Source organism: Colletotrichum paranaense (genome assembly GCF_030867605.1).
Source record: "Colletotrichum paranaense strain IMI 384185 chromosome Unknown Scaffold_2.1, whole genome shotgun sequence".
In the NCBI taxonomy this organism is placed as follows: domain Eukaryota; kingdom Fungi; phylum Ascomycota; class Sordariomycetes; order Glomerellales; family Glomerellaceae; genus Colletotrichum; species Colletotrichum paranaense.
The window spans coordinates 2,107,941-2,127,372 of NW_026848960.1; the positions used below are offsets into that span (position 1 = coordinate 2,107,941).

The window sequence follows — 19,432 nt, forward strand, 5'->3', positions numbered from 1 at the left end:
GAAGATAGTGTCAAGTTTGGCATTGCCGCATAACTTCCCTATTACCTTAGTATCATGAACTCGAGAATGGGAAGTCACGATTGCGCCATGGCATAGGTGCGTAGTAAGGTAGAGAGTACTCCGTAAGGTACCTTACCTACGGCAGGAGAGAAATGGACGATGCCTTGTATTCTTTCCCCTGCTTTCAGTGTCTATGCCTCAACCTGGAAGGTACACCCAAATGCCCAAGATGCCTCATTGCGTCTGGTTCAAGGTATGTTTCCTTTTCGGAGACGGGGCAGGGAGCAACTGGGAGGTTTGCACTCGAGGAGCACTTGCCTTTTGACTCGCAGGCACGTTGCACGTTGCATCTCGTCGCGCTGTTGGGCCACAGACGGTTTGCGGTCTGTGGTGAGTGAGGTGAGGGCTGCGGCCTGCCCGTGGTCCGTGGTCTGTGGTCGGACGCGTTTGGGAGGGAGGGGCGGGAAGGTGGCACGGGGACTACGGCTACTGCCAGAGCGGTGGAGGGAAGGAAGGGGCCCAGCCTGTGGGATAAGCCAGATGGGCAGGAACTTGTCACGCTTACCTTAGGTTGTGTAGGAAGGCGCTAGCACAGTGTCAGCTGTAATGGCGGCGTCTATCACTGGCTGCGATGCCAAAAGGAAGGAAGCCCGCCCCGTCGTTCCTGACCTGCCGTTGCCTCACACCGGTCCAATATATATTGAGTGGTCTTTCCGTCACCGTCCCGTGCGTTGCTGGGAAACACGCACAAAATCCACAAATTATCCCTCGACATCTGCATCCACGTTGTGCATCCATGACAAGTACACAGTGCGATACTACAAACCGAAAGTGTCAAATAGTAAGGTGCAGTGCACACTCAAGTAGGGTGTTTCTGCGTAATCATCTCCAACGGTATGTAGAACGGGCGGGAAGGGTTCTCCAAGGAACGCCGTTGACCACACATTCAAACACAAAACGATGGTTTCTCTTCCAGAACGCGATGCTGTCGTGTCATTGTGAGCATCAGACGAACCCACAGCGGCGTAGTTCGCGTCCAAGGTACGGAGTACCTACCTTACCTACCTTAGGGTATTCCCTTGACGTGTCATCGAGTAGGTTTCAACACAAAGATTGATCTGCTTTTGCCTCGAACATAAGGTACCGTATCAACTTGAAAGCTTTTGTTATCTTGTTTCCGACGGGCTTTAAGTGCCCGACTCTGGTGCATCCCGGATGTAGGCAGAGTTTCCTGTTGCCACCACCTAGCAGGGTCAGGAAGATGCGATAAACTGTGGTGAGTGTCGGCACTGAGGTGGGTTTCGACTGGAGGGAGGTTTTGGACCTTGACTGATACACCACCTCAGTGAATGTCGAACGCCGTGCGGATAGATGCCTTGTCTTCGGCCTACCCGCACTGTACAGCCGACCAATCACAAGATTTTCATCTGCCAGAGTGGAAAGTCATGATTGTCTGTGCCTGCAGCACCAGAGTTGTGTTGTGCAGGAATGGAGGAGACACGCCGCACGCCGCACGACACTTGCCATACACAGCAATTGTAGCCAATGGCAGCCAATGACAACCGAGGAAATGCCGATGGCACTCAGTCCCGTGTCTCCACAGTCCCCGAGTCCACGCCCGCATCTTTCATCAAAGTATTCCAATCCATTTCCACCAGCAGCGAACGAGACATGCAGATCCATACAGAGTACAAGGTACTGTGCACGTACTCCAGGGAGACTGTGCACTTGGACCTTCCCACCTCACCTTCCCTGGCACGCACTTGCTGCGGAAGGACTAAGAAGCACCTACCTTGGCAAGACTTGAGAACCTCAAAGGAATGCATACCACAGTGCCTACCTAAGGTGTCCGTACCAAGGTAAGTTTCGAGTTCCAAGACCAACGTCGAGATATCTCTTCCAGTACCCAAACTTTGGGCACGCGTCCCTGCGAAATCAACCAACTACGACCCGACTCAATACTTTAGACCGCCACTTTCTTGCCTATCTGCCTACGTTGGCAGTGTACAACGACTTGGGCTCTATCGACCTCCCGAGACTTCCAGCCAGCCACGGTGTGTATTCGCAATAGCATCAACCTATGAGAGAGTGCCTCCTGAGTCGTGGACAAGGCACTTGCAGCACAACATGCGTGCCGCCCCCATTCCTCCGCATCATATCGAGATACGAAATCACTGCACAACAAGCGCGACAAGGAATACAAGCATAGGAACCTACCGCTGAGACAGCACCGACATGGGCAATTCGCAGCCCCAGGCCTCCCCGGGAAGCATTTCAATCCTCGCAAACCTGGGGCAGTCGCACTCACTCTCACTCAATCAACACCTTCTCCTCGAGTCTCCTCCGTTTCTTTCAGCTCTACGACACAGCGTCTGCAGCGTCAGACACCGCGCGACGTCTTTCCTCAAAGGCATTGGTACCCCTGTCTCAGAAGCTCCAATTGTCGACCTCGACCCTCCTCCTTTGTCGCCCCTTGTGAAAGAATCTTGCATCGTCTCGCATTCCTGATGAAGTTATTATAAAGACTTCCTAAATACAAGGACACCGACAGCACAAAGACTCCGCATCTCTCGCGCCGTTCCGTTTCACCAAAAGTAAAGACCCTTCGGCACACCCGCCATGACGGGTCGATTCTGTGCCTGTCGCATCCATCCATTGACGATCCAGCACCTCGGACGTGGGACCCAATTCGCGTGGCACATTGTCCAGGGTCTTTGTCCTCCATCGCCATCCACGGCCGCCTCGCTCCCATGATTTCCCGTCCACCAAAGAGGTATCCGTTTGTACAGACTACGGAGTACGGAGAACGAATACAGGAACGCTACCTTGGCAATTTGCAGCGGACGAGGCCGAGTGGTCCCTAAAACATCCCCCGCAGACCATGTCTCTCCCCGTTTGGTTTCTACGTGTATCATTGCATATCCCGACACCCAAGATTCTCAAAAGAATCCAAGGTAACGCAAGATCCGGGAGCGTTTTGCGACACCAGGACATGCGTTATACGTTAGATACATGCAGTTGCCTCGCCAGCTACCTAGGACGAATCCATCACTTTGGCATTCAATGCGCTGAGAGGCTGGCTGCTGCAATGCCACCTCGAAAAGCAAAGCTGAACAGGCAAAGGAAACGACGATACGAATTGTTCGTCCGCGCTCCTGCCCGTGCCACTCGAATCCTCATCGACAATACCTTAGCCCAACACGCATCGGCTCTCCTCGCACGCGAACCTGGCCCAACTGCCCTGACGTCTTCGGGCCGTCACGCTGGGCCCAGATCTACACGCCTAGTCCTCGCACCCTTCTTCAAGATGCCCCTAGTGATGGTCGACTCCAAGGCACAGAGAGCCGCCTGACGTCGCACCTCTGCAAATCGGTGAGGATCAATTCGAGACGGAGCGAGATCGACAAAAGGACTCAGGCCCGGAAGACGCTTCTTCTGCTCCACTGCTTCCAAAGTTCCGTACCAAGGATGACGGCCGCCAATTCCTTGGTAATAACCTAGGGTTCGTGAACCCCTATTTCAGCCCCTGGCTGTCGTCACGATGCTTGCAACACACAAACCGGTCAACATCGGCCACTTGTAGCCACACACGGGAGGCGGATACTCTATCCCCTATTTCGAATTGGCAAATGGGGCGGGCAAAGTCTAGCGGCCTAATTTCCATCTCCCCGCTTGAATCCAATAGCTCCGGATTCTCTGCAACCTTCTTAGGGTCGGCAGCAGTTCCTATGATAGCAAGCATTTATACAACGACTAGAGGTTGCAAGATATTCATCCTGGGGAGAATCACGATCTCACGATTAAGTCGGGCCTGAGCTTCGGACTATGAAGGAGATGGTAGCATTAGACACTAGGATGCATCGTCGCACAAAATCGCCCACGCGCTCTCACGCGCTGTCACACGGCACTCGCCTTGCATAAAATGTGCCGGACCCTGGCGTTCCACGCTCCGCATCCCCGTTCAACATCCCTGCCGTTCACGAGATGCGAGATGGGGGATGGAGCTTAATCTTACCCACCGACCGGTGCGCTGCGCCGCCACAGCGAATGTCCCCGGAGCGGCCCCGACTCGCCAGTTTGCCTTACAAGATCCTACGGGTCGGATACATGAATGATGATGATGGGCTCAGTCTGCCTTGCTTCTACTCTCGGAAACAACCACATGCGCACATAGTCAACGGTTGAGGCCAGATGTATTACTCCTGATGGCGGTACAAATACCAATTAGGTCATTCCGACCTTGCCGAGAGCTTTCTCCGGGAACACGGAGATACAACATTGGCTTTTAAAGACGTTGCATCAAGTCAACAACCCAAGAATATTGCAGGTCACCAGTTCGTCCAAATGCGTCAATCATGCCCAGTCAGCGCTATCGATTGGCCGATCCGGAACACGATCCTACCACAATAGCTCCCTTGAGCCTGTCCAATGGTGGGTACGAGCAAGGCGATGGTGGCTTGCACAAGACCGGATTCTTCGAAGTCGCTCCCCGAAGGCTGCGCAAACTAACCAAGCCCCGTACGGATACAATGTATGATGGATGAAGAACTGCGAGACTACCAGCTTGTAGTAGAGTGGTCACATTACCACGCTCGACGCTCAACGCGATGATCTCAGAATCACTCCGTTTGCGCCGTTACAGCCGTGAGCCAACTCGCGGCATTAGTAAATATCCCATGGATGGCATTCGCCTTGTGCCAACCAGCTTCTAGGATGGCTAGAGACCGAGGCTGCGTCGCGTTTCGAGGCATGCATCACGACTTCATTCGGCTAAGGCATGCAGGGCGCGTTGCGTGGGCGCTGACATCCCTCCCAATTTTCTTGTCGAAGCAAAAGCCTTCCTACCGGTCAGTTAATATCCGTCAACCAGTACGTGAAAAGCCCGGCTTGTAAGACATTCCACAAGGGGCGCCTGGTTCCTAAACACCAATAACAAGCTTGGCTGCTCCGGCATATCGAAGTTACATTGCGCAGCTCACCGGAGAAGGCGTCTCATCGTTGTAGGCTCTCGGGCAAGTGCCTGTTCAATGTCTCGGTCAAGGTTCACAATTGTCGTTCAAGCCTAGCCATTGCCGCCAGCGGCCCAGCGCATCTGGTCTTTGAATCAGATAACAATTTACCATTCAGTGGTGTCCCTCATCTACGAGGTTCCCCAGCTCTCTGCTATCATCTCTCCGAACAGGGTTCCTAATAATAAGGTGGCAGTGCCATCTCTCATTTCACCAAACACAGTCACCCGTCACTGTACCACAAGTCACACCAGATGCGGCCTAGACCGTTTGCTGCAGTCTCTGCGCATGTGGAAGATATTGGAAATATTGCCCCGAAATCAAGACTGAAGGCGACACTACAGGATATATTGTCTACAGCATAACGTGCACCAACGATTATGCTTCAGTTGAGCCACCAGACGGAGCAGCCTCCCATCGATGTCTGTTCTTGATGTCGCGAGCCTGGAAATCTCTTGATTTTAGTTGCAGAAAACCCCCTTGGGTTCTCGTCCAGACATGGAAAGAGATGACAATCCCAGCTACGTTGACCGTGGATCTTCTCGCGATAGCCATTCTCATACCACGTGATCAACGTGACACGCGGAAGAAGGCTACATATTCCGCTTATGCAAGGCGGGAAGCAAACATCACACAAATGGGGTCAAGCCGGGGCCCACGACCATGGTTCACTCGAGGGGCTGTGATTAACCAGGTATCACCTTCGATGTACTCTGTACCATGCGTGGTACAGTCGCCGGCATACTCAGCACTCGACTTCCACGATCGTGTGTCGGCCGGATTCTTCACGGCGAAGTCATACGAAGTACTTCGCTTGCAAGCGACGTGAAACCAATCATTTCCCTACTGTTCAGCAAGATGATCCCAAATCCATGAAGAGGGTCCCCTCTTTCCTCGAAAGGTCGATCGGTCACTTGGAACCCTTTGGTCAATCCCTAGATGATCCATCTTTCTTGCGAACCTGACGGTAATCGACGGCGACTCCCGTAATGGACAACTGCTTCCGAAGTCCAGTGGCCACCCAAAGCCGGGGAGATGGGACACCCTGTACCCCTTGCGGGACTCACGTCTGTGAACTTTACCTGTACGGATATGCTCACGCCTGCCCAACCGTCAGCGAGCATAATTCTATTTTGTACCGTTCCTACGCTTCCGGACAAGGTGACTCAATCGACCACATCACGGACAGTCTCGATACTAGAATGCGTTCTCACGTCTTGTAAGGCACTAAGCCCTGATGCTATAAGGTGCTATCAGCCATGTCCGTCTGCCGCCACCATGTTTGGTGATACCTGTTCACAAATAGAACTTGAGGACCTGGACCGTTGGACGTATGCACCCTTGGATACGACCAGGGATCCAGCTCCATCAAAGGCATCGTCGGGACCTTCGAGAAATTCTACCGAGACCAACAGAAAGTCCTCTTGCCCGAGAGGCGAAAGACAAGCACCCCTGATGAGATCCAACGGCTTTAGGCTTCAAGTGGATTCATCTCAAAAAAAATCTTTACTCCTTCATCCGACCCCACTTGCACGCATGAGCGCTTCGAGAAGCCCGGCTCGCTCCCGCGAAATGAGATCGTTGCTGATGCAGTTGGAACCGCGAGGTCTGCGAGTTGAATGAGGAGGACAGGGGGTGTGGAAAGGGTGCAGTGGATGACGCGAGACCTGTGATGAGAGTTCCTCGGCCTCAAGCTATCAAGCAGGCGTCATTTGTCTTTGTGAAGAAGCTTCATCTTTTGGCCGGTCTCTTGCATGCTGGGAAAGTCTTACGAGGGCCCTCTGAAGCGCCAGCCGCAGCTTCATGCCTCGTACGCTCTGCTACACGCGGTACGTGAAGTCTGATGGTGCCGTGGTCCACAAGCGGAAACAACATTAAATCATCACATCACTCCGGAGGAAGTAGATCTGAGATGATATTTGGTAGTTTCTTAGATGAGCGAGTATGCCATTGAGTCATGCTAAATGAGGCTTCCTGCAGCCTCGAAACCTTGACTGCTGCGGAGACCGCGCTGCGTCTACCGGATCAATAGGTTCTGTTTGGAGATTTCAGCGCTCGATGTTGGATCTGCGAACTTTGTGTTTCTTGATATGTTCTACGCGGCATATTCTCGACCACTGACAATAGGTCACTGAGCGCCGAATAGGGGCTTCTTTACGCGCAGTCACCACCGGCCAGTCTGTTGAAGTTATCTTGTGCATGATAGCGTGATCCGTAGCTATCGAGCCCGCGGTCAGGCGAGCTTACCCAGAACCAGCTCGACTTTTCGAAGTGCAGAAACGGGTATATGTTTGTATTGGACGGTAACCGGCGCTTCTTGAGACTGAAAGGGAGCTCAGCATGATTTCCTACAGCTTGGTTCCGGATACTCCGGACGTCACAATCTCCGTCCTGGGTGTTGGCTTCGTCAGCACCTTAGTTGAACCCCCTTTTCTAATGTGTCAGGGGCAAAAATGGAAGAAGAATGATGCACATCTTGCCGTTTAGGGAATAGGAAACTGTAAGAATTGAATATATGTGAAGATATCCGCGGCCTGTCTAGGCTTGTTGGTAGATCTGGTACGCAAAGTATGGCTTTAGGTGAGACGTTTTTTCTGTCCGCTTGATGATAGTCAAAGACGGACACGCGGTGGACTTCACAATGATGAGGAAGATGTATGGAAACTGGTACTGTTGGGATATAGTCGTGGGGCAGCTACCAAGACGTTGGCACTTGTGTGTTTCGTGGGCTCGGAATCATTAGTAGAATGCTGCCTCGCTCTTCAAGGGATGAGAGACACTATTGTAGACGAAAGCCTTGCGAGGTGAAGATGAAAAGTACTGTTGATGTCGTGTAGAGACGTCACCACGAAACAACTTGCCTTGCGTCGTCCCTCTTGATTCTTGAATTGCGGCCACGGTTTCATGGATGGTCTTGAGGGCGACTCTCCGTTAGACCGAAGGTATGAGTTTGATCATCTTCGCTGACTTCTCAATTTCTTTGGCCTGGTGTACATGGCTGTAACATCGACTACACAGCTCCATCTCGCGGTTTCCTTGCAGTAAGCTGTCTCCGACCTCCATGATATGATTTGTGAACACTGAGTCGTCACCCTGTAGTGGAATTGCCGCCACCACTGCTCAAATCTAATTTTTGTTGGATATTATCCTTTCCCTCTGGCTTCAACCGAACTCAACACCTTCGCCAGCCTCGTTGGGTGTTTCGAACAGCTTTAAGATCCTCTCAATTTAGTTTCGGCTTCCAAGGGCTCGGACATATAGAGCAGCTAAGACCGCATCACTTGTCTCCTTTCTAGTCTTCTAGGCCATACATGGATCGACTTCACGCGATGATCAATGTTCTTGACAGACAGCTTGGTGCCCCTCTCAATCAGATATGGTCCTGAGTATAGTATACAAGCAGGCAGGCTTGCCTCTTGGGTCTTATCTAAGGAAGGACTTCGTTGTGCGTTGGTCCCTTGCTCCATCAGATTAAGAGACACTTGGGTGGAAGACGTCCATCAAATGTAGCGTGCACGGTGGAGTTCGCCCGTCGGAACGTCTATGTGCCTGGTTAGGCTCCATGGTATTTTTGCCACTATCAAGGCCATTATCGAGGAATAGGCTTCTCGCAACGTCTCTGGGCGGGTATTCGCCTGTGATACACCGCAGAAGGAGAATGAAGGGCTCGAGGCAGACTAAAAGCAGTAGTGTGTAGTAGCCGAACGACAGAAGCTATGCACTCGGCTCATCAACAGATAATCGCCAGAGATACATGAGGATATCCATCTTGTGAGGGCGTTCACGTGTGCCATTGAATCCAACTACACTCGATGGAGTCACACTTGGTTTTGAAGAGCCAGAAGACAGATATCTGAATAATTGAGTCCCTCCTCGTTGAATGAATCCATTGGCGATGGACAATCTTCTCCATTGGCGTGGGTCCGTAAGTCGGTTGAGCTACGGCAGTAGAAGGGGACCAATCATTCTGGGGCTAGGCGGAAGGCGTTATTCTACTACCAATTCGATGATCCATGATTGAAGACCGAGGATGTATTCTCGATGCTATTTTCGAACGTATACCAGTCAGATACATTCAAAAACGGAGGTCCTGTATGGCCTTGTCATTACAGTAGCATCTGAATTTGGGTTTGGCTAACGTGACGATCTAGACCATGCCGGAATTTTTTTAAAACCTCGGGCTAAGAAGCAATAGCCAAGAATCAGTCTGCCGAGTCTGCGGAATGAAGGGCGGCTGCTACGACAGCTTCAGGGCAATTCAAGCTCAATCCTTGGCCGGATGGTACTCATGTCCACGTACTTGAGAATCCTAGGTCTTCGCGCAAACCGAAGCTGCATCGCTGTGAAGATGAAGGTCATGTGAAAAAGACAGATATAACAAGGCACGAGGCAAACGATAGACAACTTCAACGGGGAACTTGTAGTTGGATGTTAAACCTTTCTCATTGGCGAGGGGTATCTTGGTTCATCGATCTAAGTCAAAGCTAAATCCCGCTCCCTGACTCCAAGTGGCTGACCATGCCAGAGAGACCATCAAACAGTCTCGGCAACTTTTCCATTACATCACACCGAACCCTTTCATAATCTCAGAGACTATCTCCGTCTGCTACGCGTGGTGGCCGGCGCCGGCTCGAACGCATCCTCGTCCGAAATCTCATCATCGCTGATCTCGACAGCGGCTTGAGAGGCGGTAGCCTGCGAGAAGTTGAGCTTAGTCTGCCGGGTAGTCTTCGGAGCCGCACGTGCAGGCTGAGATCGCTTGCCCCGAGTAGTCGGTGGCGGCGGTGGCGGCTCTTCAAAGTCGTCATCCATCACCACGTCCTCTTCCTCGGATTCTTCCTCAAAGACGGGCTTCTTGCGACCTCGCGCGGGCGGCTTCTTGGCTGGAGCTTTCTTGGCTGGGGCTTTCTTCGCTGGGGCAGCTTTCGTAGCTCGAGTGGCTGTTGCTTTCTTTGCAGGTGCTTGACGGGCGGGGGGTTCGTCCTCGTCCATCAGGTCATCCTCATCATCCTGGGTAGCAGTCCTTCGTGACTTGGCTGTAGGCTGAGCGACAGCCTCGGTCTCAACCACTCCAGGCTGATCCTCCCAGTGCCCATCAAGGTCGGAGTCCCACTCGTCTGGCTTCGGTTTGACAGTACGCCTGGAAGTCTTCTTCAGGGCTCCCTTGGAGAAAGCCTCTTCGAGCTTCGCCCGATACGCCTCCATTGCAATATCCAAGTCATCCTCATCGGAGTCAAGGTTAAGCATTTGCTTCACCTGGCCGGCCAAAGATTCGCTAACGAACTCCTCCATCGCGTGCTTGTCGTCCTTGTTGACGAACTGGTTGACGGCATCGCCGAAGGGTGCCGTTGGCAGGATCTTCAGAGACTGGGCTGCGAGGAACTCCTGTACGAGGGCCTCCACTTTGATAGTGTCTAGACCTAGTGTTTCTTCGAGAGCCTCGGGAATGTCCGTGTCATTCGTTCGTCCTGAGTTGCATTAGCCTCAGTGAACCACATTGCGGGTAACAGAATAGCTTACTTGTGGCACCAGCCTTCTTGCGGTGGAAGTACACGACATCATTGGTGTTTGCCACCTTGCCGATGAACCTATTTGAAAATCGCTGGGGATTCTCGCAGTCGTACTGACCACCCTCCGGAGCTGTATACTCCACTTTGAGGCGAATCAAGGGCAGTGGAGGTTCCTCGTCGTCGTTCTCCTGGACAGCGAACCACTCCTCATTCGCCTCTTGAATCATCTCGTCTACAACTACCATCAGTCTCTTGGTTAACTCCTGCCTGTTTTCCTTCTTCGTGTGCAGCCCCTTAAACCGCGCATCGGTCGATAATTGGATCTCTTTCGTAATGAATGGGCGTACGGTCTTCAATGGTAATTTCTCAACCTTGAACTCTCTGCCTGTGACGTTCAAAATCGCCACGTGCTTTGGCACCGCCTCACCAGGGACCAGAGATGTCGCTACCGAGGAACCGGGTTGCATGACGTGGAAGCCGGTCTCCGGGTTCTGCTGAGGGTCAATCAAGCACTCGTGCTCATGGCCCCAGACTACAAGATCCATCCAGTCGGGTAGCACATTTTCGGGAAGATAGGATGTTGCAGTATGTGCGTGGTGGTTCTGATGTACAGTGAGCAGGTTGAACCAGTCTGACTGCTGGACACCTGGGCGGAACCACTTGACCTTGTGGTCCCTGAATGTTCGGAACATGCGCTCATCACGAACATTGCTCAAGCCGAATAGCGCAAGCTTGGTCTGACCCTTTTGTAGTAATACCGGCTTGGCTTCAATGTTGTCGGCCTCGGCAATGCGACCAAAGTAGTTGACCAGCCCAGCAACCTGGAGCAGGTCCAGGGAACAGAAGTGGCCCTCGCCGCTGGGATCATCGTGGTTGCCGTGGATCGAAAAGACGGGTATGGAGATGTTGATGTCGGGGTCTTCGTAGTTGACGTGAGGGAAGGCACCCTCAAAGACTTCGTTTGCATCGCTTAGGAACTCGAGCTCGCAGGGCTTCATGCCTAAGCAGTTCTTGCGAAGACTGCGCATGACCTGATACATGGACTTTCGGGAGGGCTTATTATCGTGAAAGAGGTCGCCGCCTAATAACACCATGTCGACCTGTGCTCCTTGTCAGCCGGCGAAGCACCACTTCGGGGCGAGGTATCTGCGTACATCTTGGCTCTTGGCGAGGTTCAGAATCTCGTCGAACGTTTTCCAGCTATCGTCCTTGCGAATCGGGTCTCGCTCCTCGTAGCCGACATGGTTGTCTGTCGCAACCAAGATGCGGATAGTGTCCGCTTCTGCACGTGTGTTAGAGCTGTTTGGCGGTATGTAGCCGGGGGGAGAGGGGGAGGGGGGAGAAGGAAAGATTACCTGTAAAGTCGGGCATGATGTCGAGCGGACCAATGGGTCAGTCCCAGGCCGACTCTAAGTAGTGGTGAGACTGGTCTATCGACCGAGAGTCTACTGTAGTATCGAGCAAGGTACTCAGGTAGTTGCTTGAATTGGAGAGAGGAGTTCAGTGGTGGGTGCCCGCCGTTGGCGTTGGGGTTTAAGTGGCCGTCGCGCGGCGCGCCTCTCCAACAGGCAGCGACGCGAAATCCCTGGCGCCACAGCTGCGCACTCACGTGGTGGAGGGGTCCTCCTGGCTGGCCCGTGCTTCTGTGGCTACAATTACCACCGGGACACACCTTGTCTGCCGAGTCCTCACCTCGATATCCGTACCTTCTCCGTACACCTTGGCCGGCGACGGTGAGGTGGTGAGATGAACCGGGCCGAGAATTAAGCTTACTCCGAGGGTTTTCTGCCCCTGGCCCGTTGCTGCTCTTCATCCAGTCTTTCCTTCTCACGACCGCGGATAATCCCGTGAGGCCAACTTTAACCGTCGTTCACATCAGTCTGAAAAGACTCTCGATGACTGACATTCATGGAATGGGCATCTTTACCCCTGCTACTAGGCCTACTATTGCTGGGGAAGTGCTCCGGCTCTACCTGGGCTCCTTAGTGGCAGAGGAACAGCCAATATCGGACAGGCTCAAGGGCAAAGCGCCTGAGGCGGCCTCTCGACCTCTCTCTGAGTACGTGCAAAGCCTGAAATGCTTGCTTGTAATCCAACTGGACTTTGTGCCGTAGCTTAGTTTCTTGAGGGAGTCAAGAATACCGAATCGTCGAAACACAACCTGGTCGGCAGCCAGTCAGTATTCAGCGAGTCAAGATATGCATCCCTCGTGTGATCGCTCTCTCGTATCGAAAGCTCGAAGCTCTGGGATGCCATTTGCGGCAGACCCCTCCGTCATCACCATTCAAAAGCTTGGGGACGGTGAGGCCATGGTGCTGGGCCATCGGCAAGGAGGTGGTGGGCGAAGTTCTGCCGATCAATCAATTCTCGACTATTTCAGTTGCCCGTCCTGGCCATGCTTGCCAATAGTGCATTGACTTGGTAAAGCCAAGACTCTGGCTTGTCTGTGCAACCCTACTCCGTACATAGATGCCCCGTTTCTTCTCAAAAGTCCCTCGACGAAAACAGAAGGTTGTTCTGACATCACATATCTCTTTGGCTTTGCTGTCTGCGAGGCAGATCGTCGTGGTGGATGCTGCTCAAGAACCCCATTTGCCCAAGGCGACCCAAGGGCCAAGACAACTTCTCATCTTCCATAGTAGGTAGTCCGCCACGACAAACACTAAGAGAAGTTTGTTGGGCAAGAGTGTCTCAACTGAGTCAACTCCTACACAGTAGAAGCGAGCAGATACTTGATTAAGCCTAAATAGGGAGGTTGAACGGCGCTGCCCTGGTTGGATAGTTGGCCGCCTTGGCGAGAGCTTGGCATGCACGTTCAACGGAGCGTTTAATGTCGCGATACCACCGCACCCCGCTAGCGCCGGCTTTCAAAGCTTACTCGCCCTCCCAACTTCATCTCCGAAGGGAGTCAAGGACCGTCCGGTCTCGCTGGACTGTGGCCCATCGATGCACCGAAATCATCGGATCTCTTATCGGCCCTGGGAATGATGGGAACTTGTGCGGGTGCTCTTTCGTGTTCCAGTGCTTCTCGGTCTCTTCCGACTCATGCAACTCGTGCATCCAACGCTACCCAACCAGGACGCGAGGAGGCATCAAGCATCGCCTCAAATCCTCAGCTCAGCTCCATATGGCCTTTGGCATGCCAAGATCGTCGTATTTCAGAGTCCACGAATCAGAACCAAAAGTCTTTCCCCAGGTGGTTCAATCCCGCTGTTCACGCCGTGCCCGGCCCCGTTGAGTGGCCCGTCGCTCATATTGAATTCTCAGTTCAACCTCGATAAGGAAGGCATTCTAGCTTACCCCATGGCCTTCATTCCCGCGCATCCAGTTTTTCTTGATCTCAGAACTTGTCTTCTTCTAAGCCTGCTTTAACTGACAGAGCCAAAGATTGCCTTGAACTGATCCGGAAGGTCGCAAACATCTTAGTTCCCGACTGACTCCCGAACCCATTACCATGTATCATTCGAACGAGAAATATCGAGACACGCTCGAGAGAATGCCCACAAGTATATATGTGTTGTCAATCCCCCACCATCAAGGTCCTTCTTCTCTCTTGCTCCCCATCCCTCTCAGCTCTATCAAGTCCCGGTCCCCTTGTCCAAGCCTCGATCCAATCGGTCTAGCTCTTCATCATGCAGTTCAAGCTTTCTGTCGTTGCGGCCCTTGCCGCCGCCGCCTCCGCCGCCGTTACCCCCGCCCGTCTCGGCTGCGGTACTCATGATCCTACCCCTGAGCACATTGAGATCTCCAAGAAGCTTGCCGAGGAGGAGGCTGCCAACAATGGCACCGTGAGCCTGATGGCGGCGGCTACCATCAACGTCAACGTCTACTTCCACGTTGTTGCTTCTTCCCAGACTGTGGCAAACGGCTACATCACCGTGAGTATCGACATGGTACCTTACACTTGGAATGTCATTATCTAACAGTTTCAACAGGACAAGATGCTGGCTGACCAGCTGGCTGTCATGAACAGTGACTTTGCCCCCCACGGCATCAGCTACACCCTGGTCGAGACCACTCGCACCATCAACGCCAACTGGGCCCAGGATGGTGACGAGATGGCCATGAAGCGCGCCCTCCGCAAGGGTACCTACAAGGACCTTAACCTCTACTTCGTCCGCACCCTCGGCGGCGACTTTGGGTACTGCTACTTCCCCACCACCGCCGCCGCCGGCTCCACCGCCTACATCCGCGACGGCTGCACCATTCTCTCCTCCACCGTGCCCGGCGGCAGCGAGACCAACTACAACCTCGGCAAGACCGTCACCCACGAGGTCGGCCACTGGTTCGGTCTCTACCACACCTTCCAGGGCGGCTGCACCGGCGAAGGTGACTCCATCGCCGACACTCCCGCCCAGGCCAGCTTCTCCACCGGATGCCCTACCGGCCGTGACTCCTGCCCTAGCCAGGCTGGTCTTGACCCCATCCACAACTACATGGACTACTCTTACGACTCGTGCTACGAGGAGTTCACTCCTAACCAGCAGACTCGCATGTACAGCTTCTGGAACCAGTACCGCGCATAGAGTGGTTGTTTGCTTGGGGATTGTTCTATCATTTAGCATGATGTTACATCAGAAGCGTAGAGTAGCGGAGCTTGAATAGAGGCTGATGAGATTTGATGAGATCTATGAATAGGGGTGGCTGAGGGCTCTGGAATATGAGCTCCATGTAAATAGAACCATCAGGTGTCTTGACTTTAGTATAATACCCTAAGAATATTGACTGATTCATAATTCTTCAAAGACAATATTCTCTTCCACTCTGACCGATGTCTTGCTCGATTCCTTGGTAAACTTCACGCGCAGCGCCGGGAAGCTTACACTGGTTGCCTTTCCGTCATCATCGATAGTGAAAACAACCTCATCTATGGCAATGTTGCCGTATGTAAGCGACCCAGCACCTCCCCATGTCGATCCGCACTTCTTTCCCAGTATGGGCTCCCGACGTGACGGTGCCGCATCATCAGGATTCGAGAACACGGCTCGGAACGCGACTTCGCCCTGATCTTGAAGTCCTATGAACTGTAGATCGGCACCCTGAAACCCAAGTTTCCTGCCCACCTCTGAGAAGAAGTCCGTGCCATTGAGCACTAGCTTCTGGAGTGTGAGGCCAAATCTGCCGGGGACGAGCGACAACTCGGCCCGGGAGTCCGATCCGTCGTCGGCCACATAAGTGCCAGCAAGGTCCTCACCCGCCGCCTCCCGGCCCGCGGCCTCGGCGGCGGGGATCCACTGCTCCAAGAGCATCTCGCTGAGGACGTCGAACGTAGAATCGGGTACGCCATCGCCGTAGGCCGTTTTGGAAGCCACCAAGAGCGTGAAGCCGATGTTGTGGTCGGGCGAGAGGATGAGGTAGGTCAAGTAGGCCCCGATGCCGCCGTTCTTGGTGTACAGATCCACGAGCCGAGTGTGCTTTGAGCCGGGAGCTGCGGCGACGTCCATCCGAGTGATTTCCCATGGTCTTCCGACGGCACTGTGGGTGTGCTGGGTATGCGTTACCGGTCGAAGCCATTCGCGGGTTGCTGCTTGGGGTAGGATGGACGATGCGAGGATGGAGCGGCTGATGGCAGAAAGGTCGCCCAAGGAAGAATATACGCCGCCGGTCCTACAGGAGCTGGTCAGCTTCAAAAAGAAGTAAACAGTGTAAGCTGTTGACTGCTGGCAATCGGTCTCACGGGGTATATGAGGCTATTCCCTCCTGAAAAGGGTAGCCTATCAACGACTTGATCGCCGACGGGGCGAGTTCAACAACGTTGGCGTTGGGGTCGTCTTTGGGCGGATCCCAAAATGTTCGAGACAAACCCAGAGGCTCTGCAACACTGGTCTTGAAGGCATCTCCTACGGAGCCACATGTGATGTTCTCAAACACCCACCCGATGAGCTGAAAGGCCTCATTACTGTACACCGGGGTGTGCCAGGTTGCCGTAGCGGGATACTGCTCCAGCAAGGAATTGAGGACTTCTATATATGACGGGTTCAGCAAATATCATCCCAAAGAGAAACGTGAGAATGGATCACCTTCTCTGGTACAAGGTCGCATCTCCGGCAGACCGCACTTGATGATGTCGGACTCGTTCAGGTAAGGGAGTCCCATTTCCTCGATACCAGGCATACCAGATAGGTCGACGAAGTGATCTGATAATTGTGAGCTATCGATGGTCACAGAGGTAGACGGTAGTCTTACTATTGCGTGCGATACCACTCATATGGCTGGCCAAACCTCCCAAAGTCACCTCAGACCATTGCGTCCGATGCGCCCGGTACCCTGCCTGTGCGTCAGCAAGCTCCGGGATGAAGTTGGTGATAGGCTCGTTCCAGTACTTGGGGCCCAGCTTGACGAGAATAGTGTACACAGTCAATAGCTTGGTGACGCTTCCGATGCGATACAGCGTGTCCGAGTCCAATGAGCCCCCAATTACCGTCCCGTTGAGCTCGGTTCCCTGATGATGATACTCGTAAAGGAACTCGTCCGAGTTTGCAGAGAATACACCAATTGAAAACGACGCAGTGGCGGTGTTTATCTTGCCCAATTCGGTTTCGCCAGTTGAGATTGCATCCTTGATGAGTTCGGCGAATGACTCCTTGGTATCTTTGATCACCTGTGACTTATGGAGGTCTGGAAGAGGGTAGGCTGGTCCCAGCAAAGGGCAATTACTGAGATCGACCCTTTGGCTGACGACCAGTCCACCAATGGAAAGAAGACTGAAATGCCAGAGAATTCGCATGATGCCGTCTTTGTTCTGATGCAAATTTCGTGAGGTTGAGAGGAGGGAGTCAGCATCAGATCTTTGAAGGAGAGAGAGCATGATATGTCAGCATGCGGCACGGCCTCAAGCTACCCCGAATCTGACATCTAGGGGTTTTTCCCAATGACCTGCTTGTTTGGGCTAAAGGAATGGGGACTGCAAGAGGTTCCTCATTGGATGCGAGTCACTGGGCTCACGACTGCAGCAAGGGAACTTTGGTAGACACTGGAACTTGATGGTTTCAAAGGCTTTCAGCCTATGTGATGAATTGCTTCTGCTATTATGAGCGTAGCAACGCCCTGTTCAGCGCTGAATGTTCACTGATCGAATATGTACACTGAAGGAGTTGGGAGGAGAGCCAAGCCTTCTTTCAAAGATGCTCACCCGGGCTCAATTCCCTGGGGCAAGGGCGACGACGGTCGGGCGTGATGCACCAGATGGCTCTGACATCCTAAGCCAGATAAGACGCCTCGACTAGGAAGCCCACCGTGAGCTTCGAATGGCGGAGAATGGCGTTCCACTGAACGCTCTCGTAGGTCTGTACATTTGTTAGTCAATTGTGCCTTGGAGGGGTAATGGTCTGACTTACGTCGCTGGAGGTGTGGATCTTGGGGTTGGAGGTGCTGAAGGGCTCCTCGTTGACAAAGGCAGCAGCTGGTGATTGCACATTAGTACACAGCCACTATAGGAAAGCGGACGCACAAGTAACTTACGGAAACCGTTGGATCGGGCACTGGCATGGTCAGAGCAGCCATAGCCGCAGGAAGAGCTGGAGGGAGCAGCGCCGGTGTACTGGGTGGTGACGAGGCGGACGTAGGCAGTGAAGGCCGTGTCGACGTAGTCGGTGTACACGGTGGCCTTGCCACCAGGGGAGTAGCCAGTCATGTCCTGGTTCAGCATACCGAGGACACGCTTGCCCGCAGATTTGTAGTTGGCAAAGACAGCCTGGGAGCCAAGGAGACCACCTTCCTCGCCAGCATAGAAGTGGAATTCGATGGTGTTCTGGGGGCGGAACCCAGCATCGACTAGAACGCGGAGGGCCTCAAGCAGGTTGACAGTGCCGGTACCATTGTCATCGGCACCAGGAGCGCGGGCAGTGGTGGAGCCAGCAGTAGAATCGTAGTGAGCACCAACGATGACTGGCAATAAGTTGTTAGTGGAGATTTGCTAGAAGGAGGGAGGCCTTCTTGAGCAATGATTTATGCTCAGTCGTTGACTTACTCAGGTTGGAGCTAGTACCGGGGTACTTGACGATGATGGAAGGCTGGTTGAAAGTGTGGGTGAAGCGAGAGACGGTGATGGCAGAGTAGCCGGAGGCGATGCTGACCGCCTGGTTGTAGAGCCAGGTGGAAGCCTCAGTACCGTAAGTAGAACGGTAGTGACGGTTTTGGAAGCTGAGAAAATCGGTTAGCATCTCAGAGTAGGTATGAAAGGAACAGGCTCGAAGGCTTACTTGGTCAAGGTGCGGAGCCAAGTCTGAGGGTTGGTGTTGCTGACTCGGGTGATGAGAGAGTTGGCCTCGGTGACGTGGCTAAGAGTGGTCGGGTAGACGACGGTCTGACGGGAAGCCAGGTGGTTGCCACCGGTAGAGAGGGCGTTCAAGACCTCCTCATCCTGGATCTTTGATTAGCTCTTGCTTAATGGAAGCCGTGAAAATATTTCTGGAGTATGACTTACAGAGACATCGGTGATATCGATGAAGCCAATGCCCTTGGAGGTGTACTTCTCGTACTTCTCATCCTCAGTGACCCAGGTGCCGGGATCCTCCTCATACGTCTTGACGAGGCGCAGACCGGGGTTGACCTGAACATCGCCAGTAGCGGGGGCCGCAGCGGCGAGGCCGCAGGAAGCCGCGACGACGGCGAGAGTGGTGCTGAAGCGCATGATGGTTCTTGTTTATCTTGAAGCTGTCGATGACGGAAGGTAACGAACTTGAAGATGGATGAGTGAGAAAGTAAAGTTGACGGACGGCTTGAGAGAAAAGCTCGTGGGTGAAGAGGAGAAGAAAGGAAGTTGTAGACGAGGTGGAGCGGAGGAGCAATATTTATACGGTAAGGTAGGTAAGTGCCTTTTCGGAAGGAGAACCAGTCGCGCCTTCCAGGAAGTTTCTGTCCCGCTCTTTCCAAGATTCGTATAAAGAAATTGGCGAAGGCCTCATGCACATG

General features: G+C 53.2%; 9 protein-coding genes across 9 annotated transcripts; 6 read left to right on the forward strand and 3 right to left on the reverse strand.

Annotated features, from left to right (window-relative positions):
* Window positions 1-606: 606 nt before the first annotated feature.
* CPAR01_02598 (uncharacterized protein) lies at window positions 607-938 on the forward strand (the record flags this gene model as incomplete). Its single annotated transcript, XM_060486885.1, has 2 exons — window positions 607-846; window positions 903-938. 2 exons carry the CDS (start codon window positions 607-609, stop codon window positions 936-938), a joined length of 276 nt encoding a protein of 91 aa, XP_060354213.1.
* Window positions 939-1,545: 607 nt separating this feature from the next.
* Window positions 1,546-1,863, forward strand: CPAR01_02599 (uncharacterized protein; the record flags this gene model as incomplete). The annotated part of the gene is made up of 1 exon (XM_060486886.1): window positions 1,546-1,863. The coding sequence occupies one exon, from the start codon at window positions 1,546-1,548 to the stop codon at window positions 1,861-1,863; it is 318 nt and encodes a 105-aa protein (XP_060354214.1).
* A 1,018-nt stretch (window positions 1,864-2,881) lies between these two features.
* On the forward strand, window positions 2,882-3,352 carry CPAR01_02600 (uncharacterized protein; the record flags this gene model as incomplete). The annotated part of the gene is made up of 1 exon (XM_060486887.1): window positions 2,882-3,352. The coding sequence occupies one exon, from the start codon at window positions 2,882-2,884 to the stop codon at window positions 3,350-3,352; it is 471 nt and encodes a 156-aa protein (XP_060354215.1).
* Window positions 3,353-4,355: 1,003 nt separating this feature from the next.
* Window positions 4,356-4,774, forward strand: CPAR01_02601 (uncharacterized protein; the record flags this gene model as incomplete). The annotated part of the gene is made up of 2 exons (XM_060486888.1): window positions 4,356-4,518; window positions 4,713-4,774. 2 exons carry the CDS (start codon window positions 4,356-4,358, stop codon window positions 4,772-4,774), a joined length of 225 nt encoding a protein of 74 aa, XP_060354216.1.
* Window positions 4,775-6,044: 1,270 nt separating this feature from the next.
* Window positions 6,045-6,632, forward strand: CPAR01_02602 (uncharacterized protein; the record flags this gene model as incomplete). The annotated part of the gene is made up of 1 exon (XM_060486889.1): window positions 6,045-6,632. The coding sequence occupies one exon, from the start codon at window positions 6,045-6,047 to the stop codon at window positions 6,630-6,632; it is 588 nt and encodes a 195-aa protein (XP_060354217.1).
* Window positions 6,633-9,602: 2,970 nt separating this feature from the next.
* CPAR01_02603 (DNA repair protein) lies at window positions 9,603-11,890 on the reverse strand (the record flags this gene model as incomplete). The annotated part of the gene is made up of 4 exons (XM_060486890.1): window positions 9,603-10,477; window positions 10,530-11,619; window positions 11,674-11,801; window positions 11,875-11,890. The coding sequence occupies 4 exons, from the start codon at window positions 11,888-11,890 to the stop codon at window positions 9,603-9,605; spliced, it is 2,109 nt and encodes a 702-aa protein (XP_060354218.1).
* Window positions 11,891-14,151: 2,261 nt separating this feature from the next.
* On the forward strand, window positions 14,152-15,045 carry CPAR01_02604 (metalloprotease; the record flags this gene model as incomplete). Its single annotated transcript, XM_060486891.1, has 2 exons — window positions 14,152-14,397; window positions 14,455-15,045. The coding sequence occupies 2 exons, from the start codon at window positions 14,152-14,154 to the stop codon at window positions 15,043-15,045; spliced, it is 837 nt and encodes a 278-aa protein (XP_060354219.1).
* Window positions 15,046-15,249: 204 nt separating this feature from the next.
* Window positions 15,250-17,327, reverse strand: CPAR01_02605 (uncharacterized protein; the record flags this gene model as incomplete). Its single annotated transcript, XM_060486892.1, has 4 exons — window positions 15,250-16,126; window positions 16,197-16,482; window positions 16,540-16,656; window positions 16,706-17,327. The coding sequence occupies 4 exons, from the start codon at window positions 17,325-17,327 to the stop codon at window positions 15,250-15,252; spliced, it is 1,902 nt and encodes a 633-aa protein (XP_060354220.1).
* A 391-nt stretch (window positions 17,328-17,718) lies between these two features.
* On the reverse strand, window positions 17,719-19,151 carry CPAR01_02606 (peptidase family M28; the record flags this gene model as incomplete). Its single annotated transcript, XM_060486893.1, has 6 exons — window positions 17,719-17,805; window positions 17,857-17,921; window positions 17,981-18,406; window positions 18,489-18,661; window positions 18,721-18,881; window positions 18,945-19,151. The coding sequence occupies 6 exons, from the start codon at window positions 19,149-19,151 to the stop codon at window positions 17,719-17,721; spliced, it is 1,119 nt and encodes a 372-aa protein (XP_060354221.1).
* Window positions 19,152-19,432: the final 281 nt, after the last annotated feature.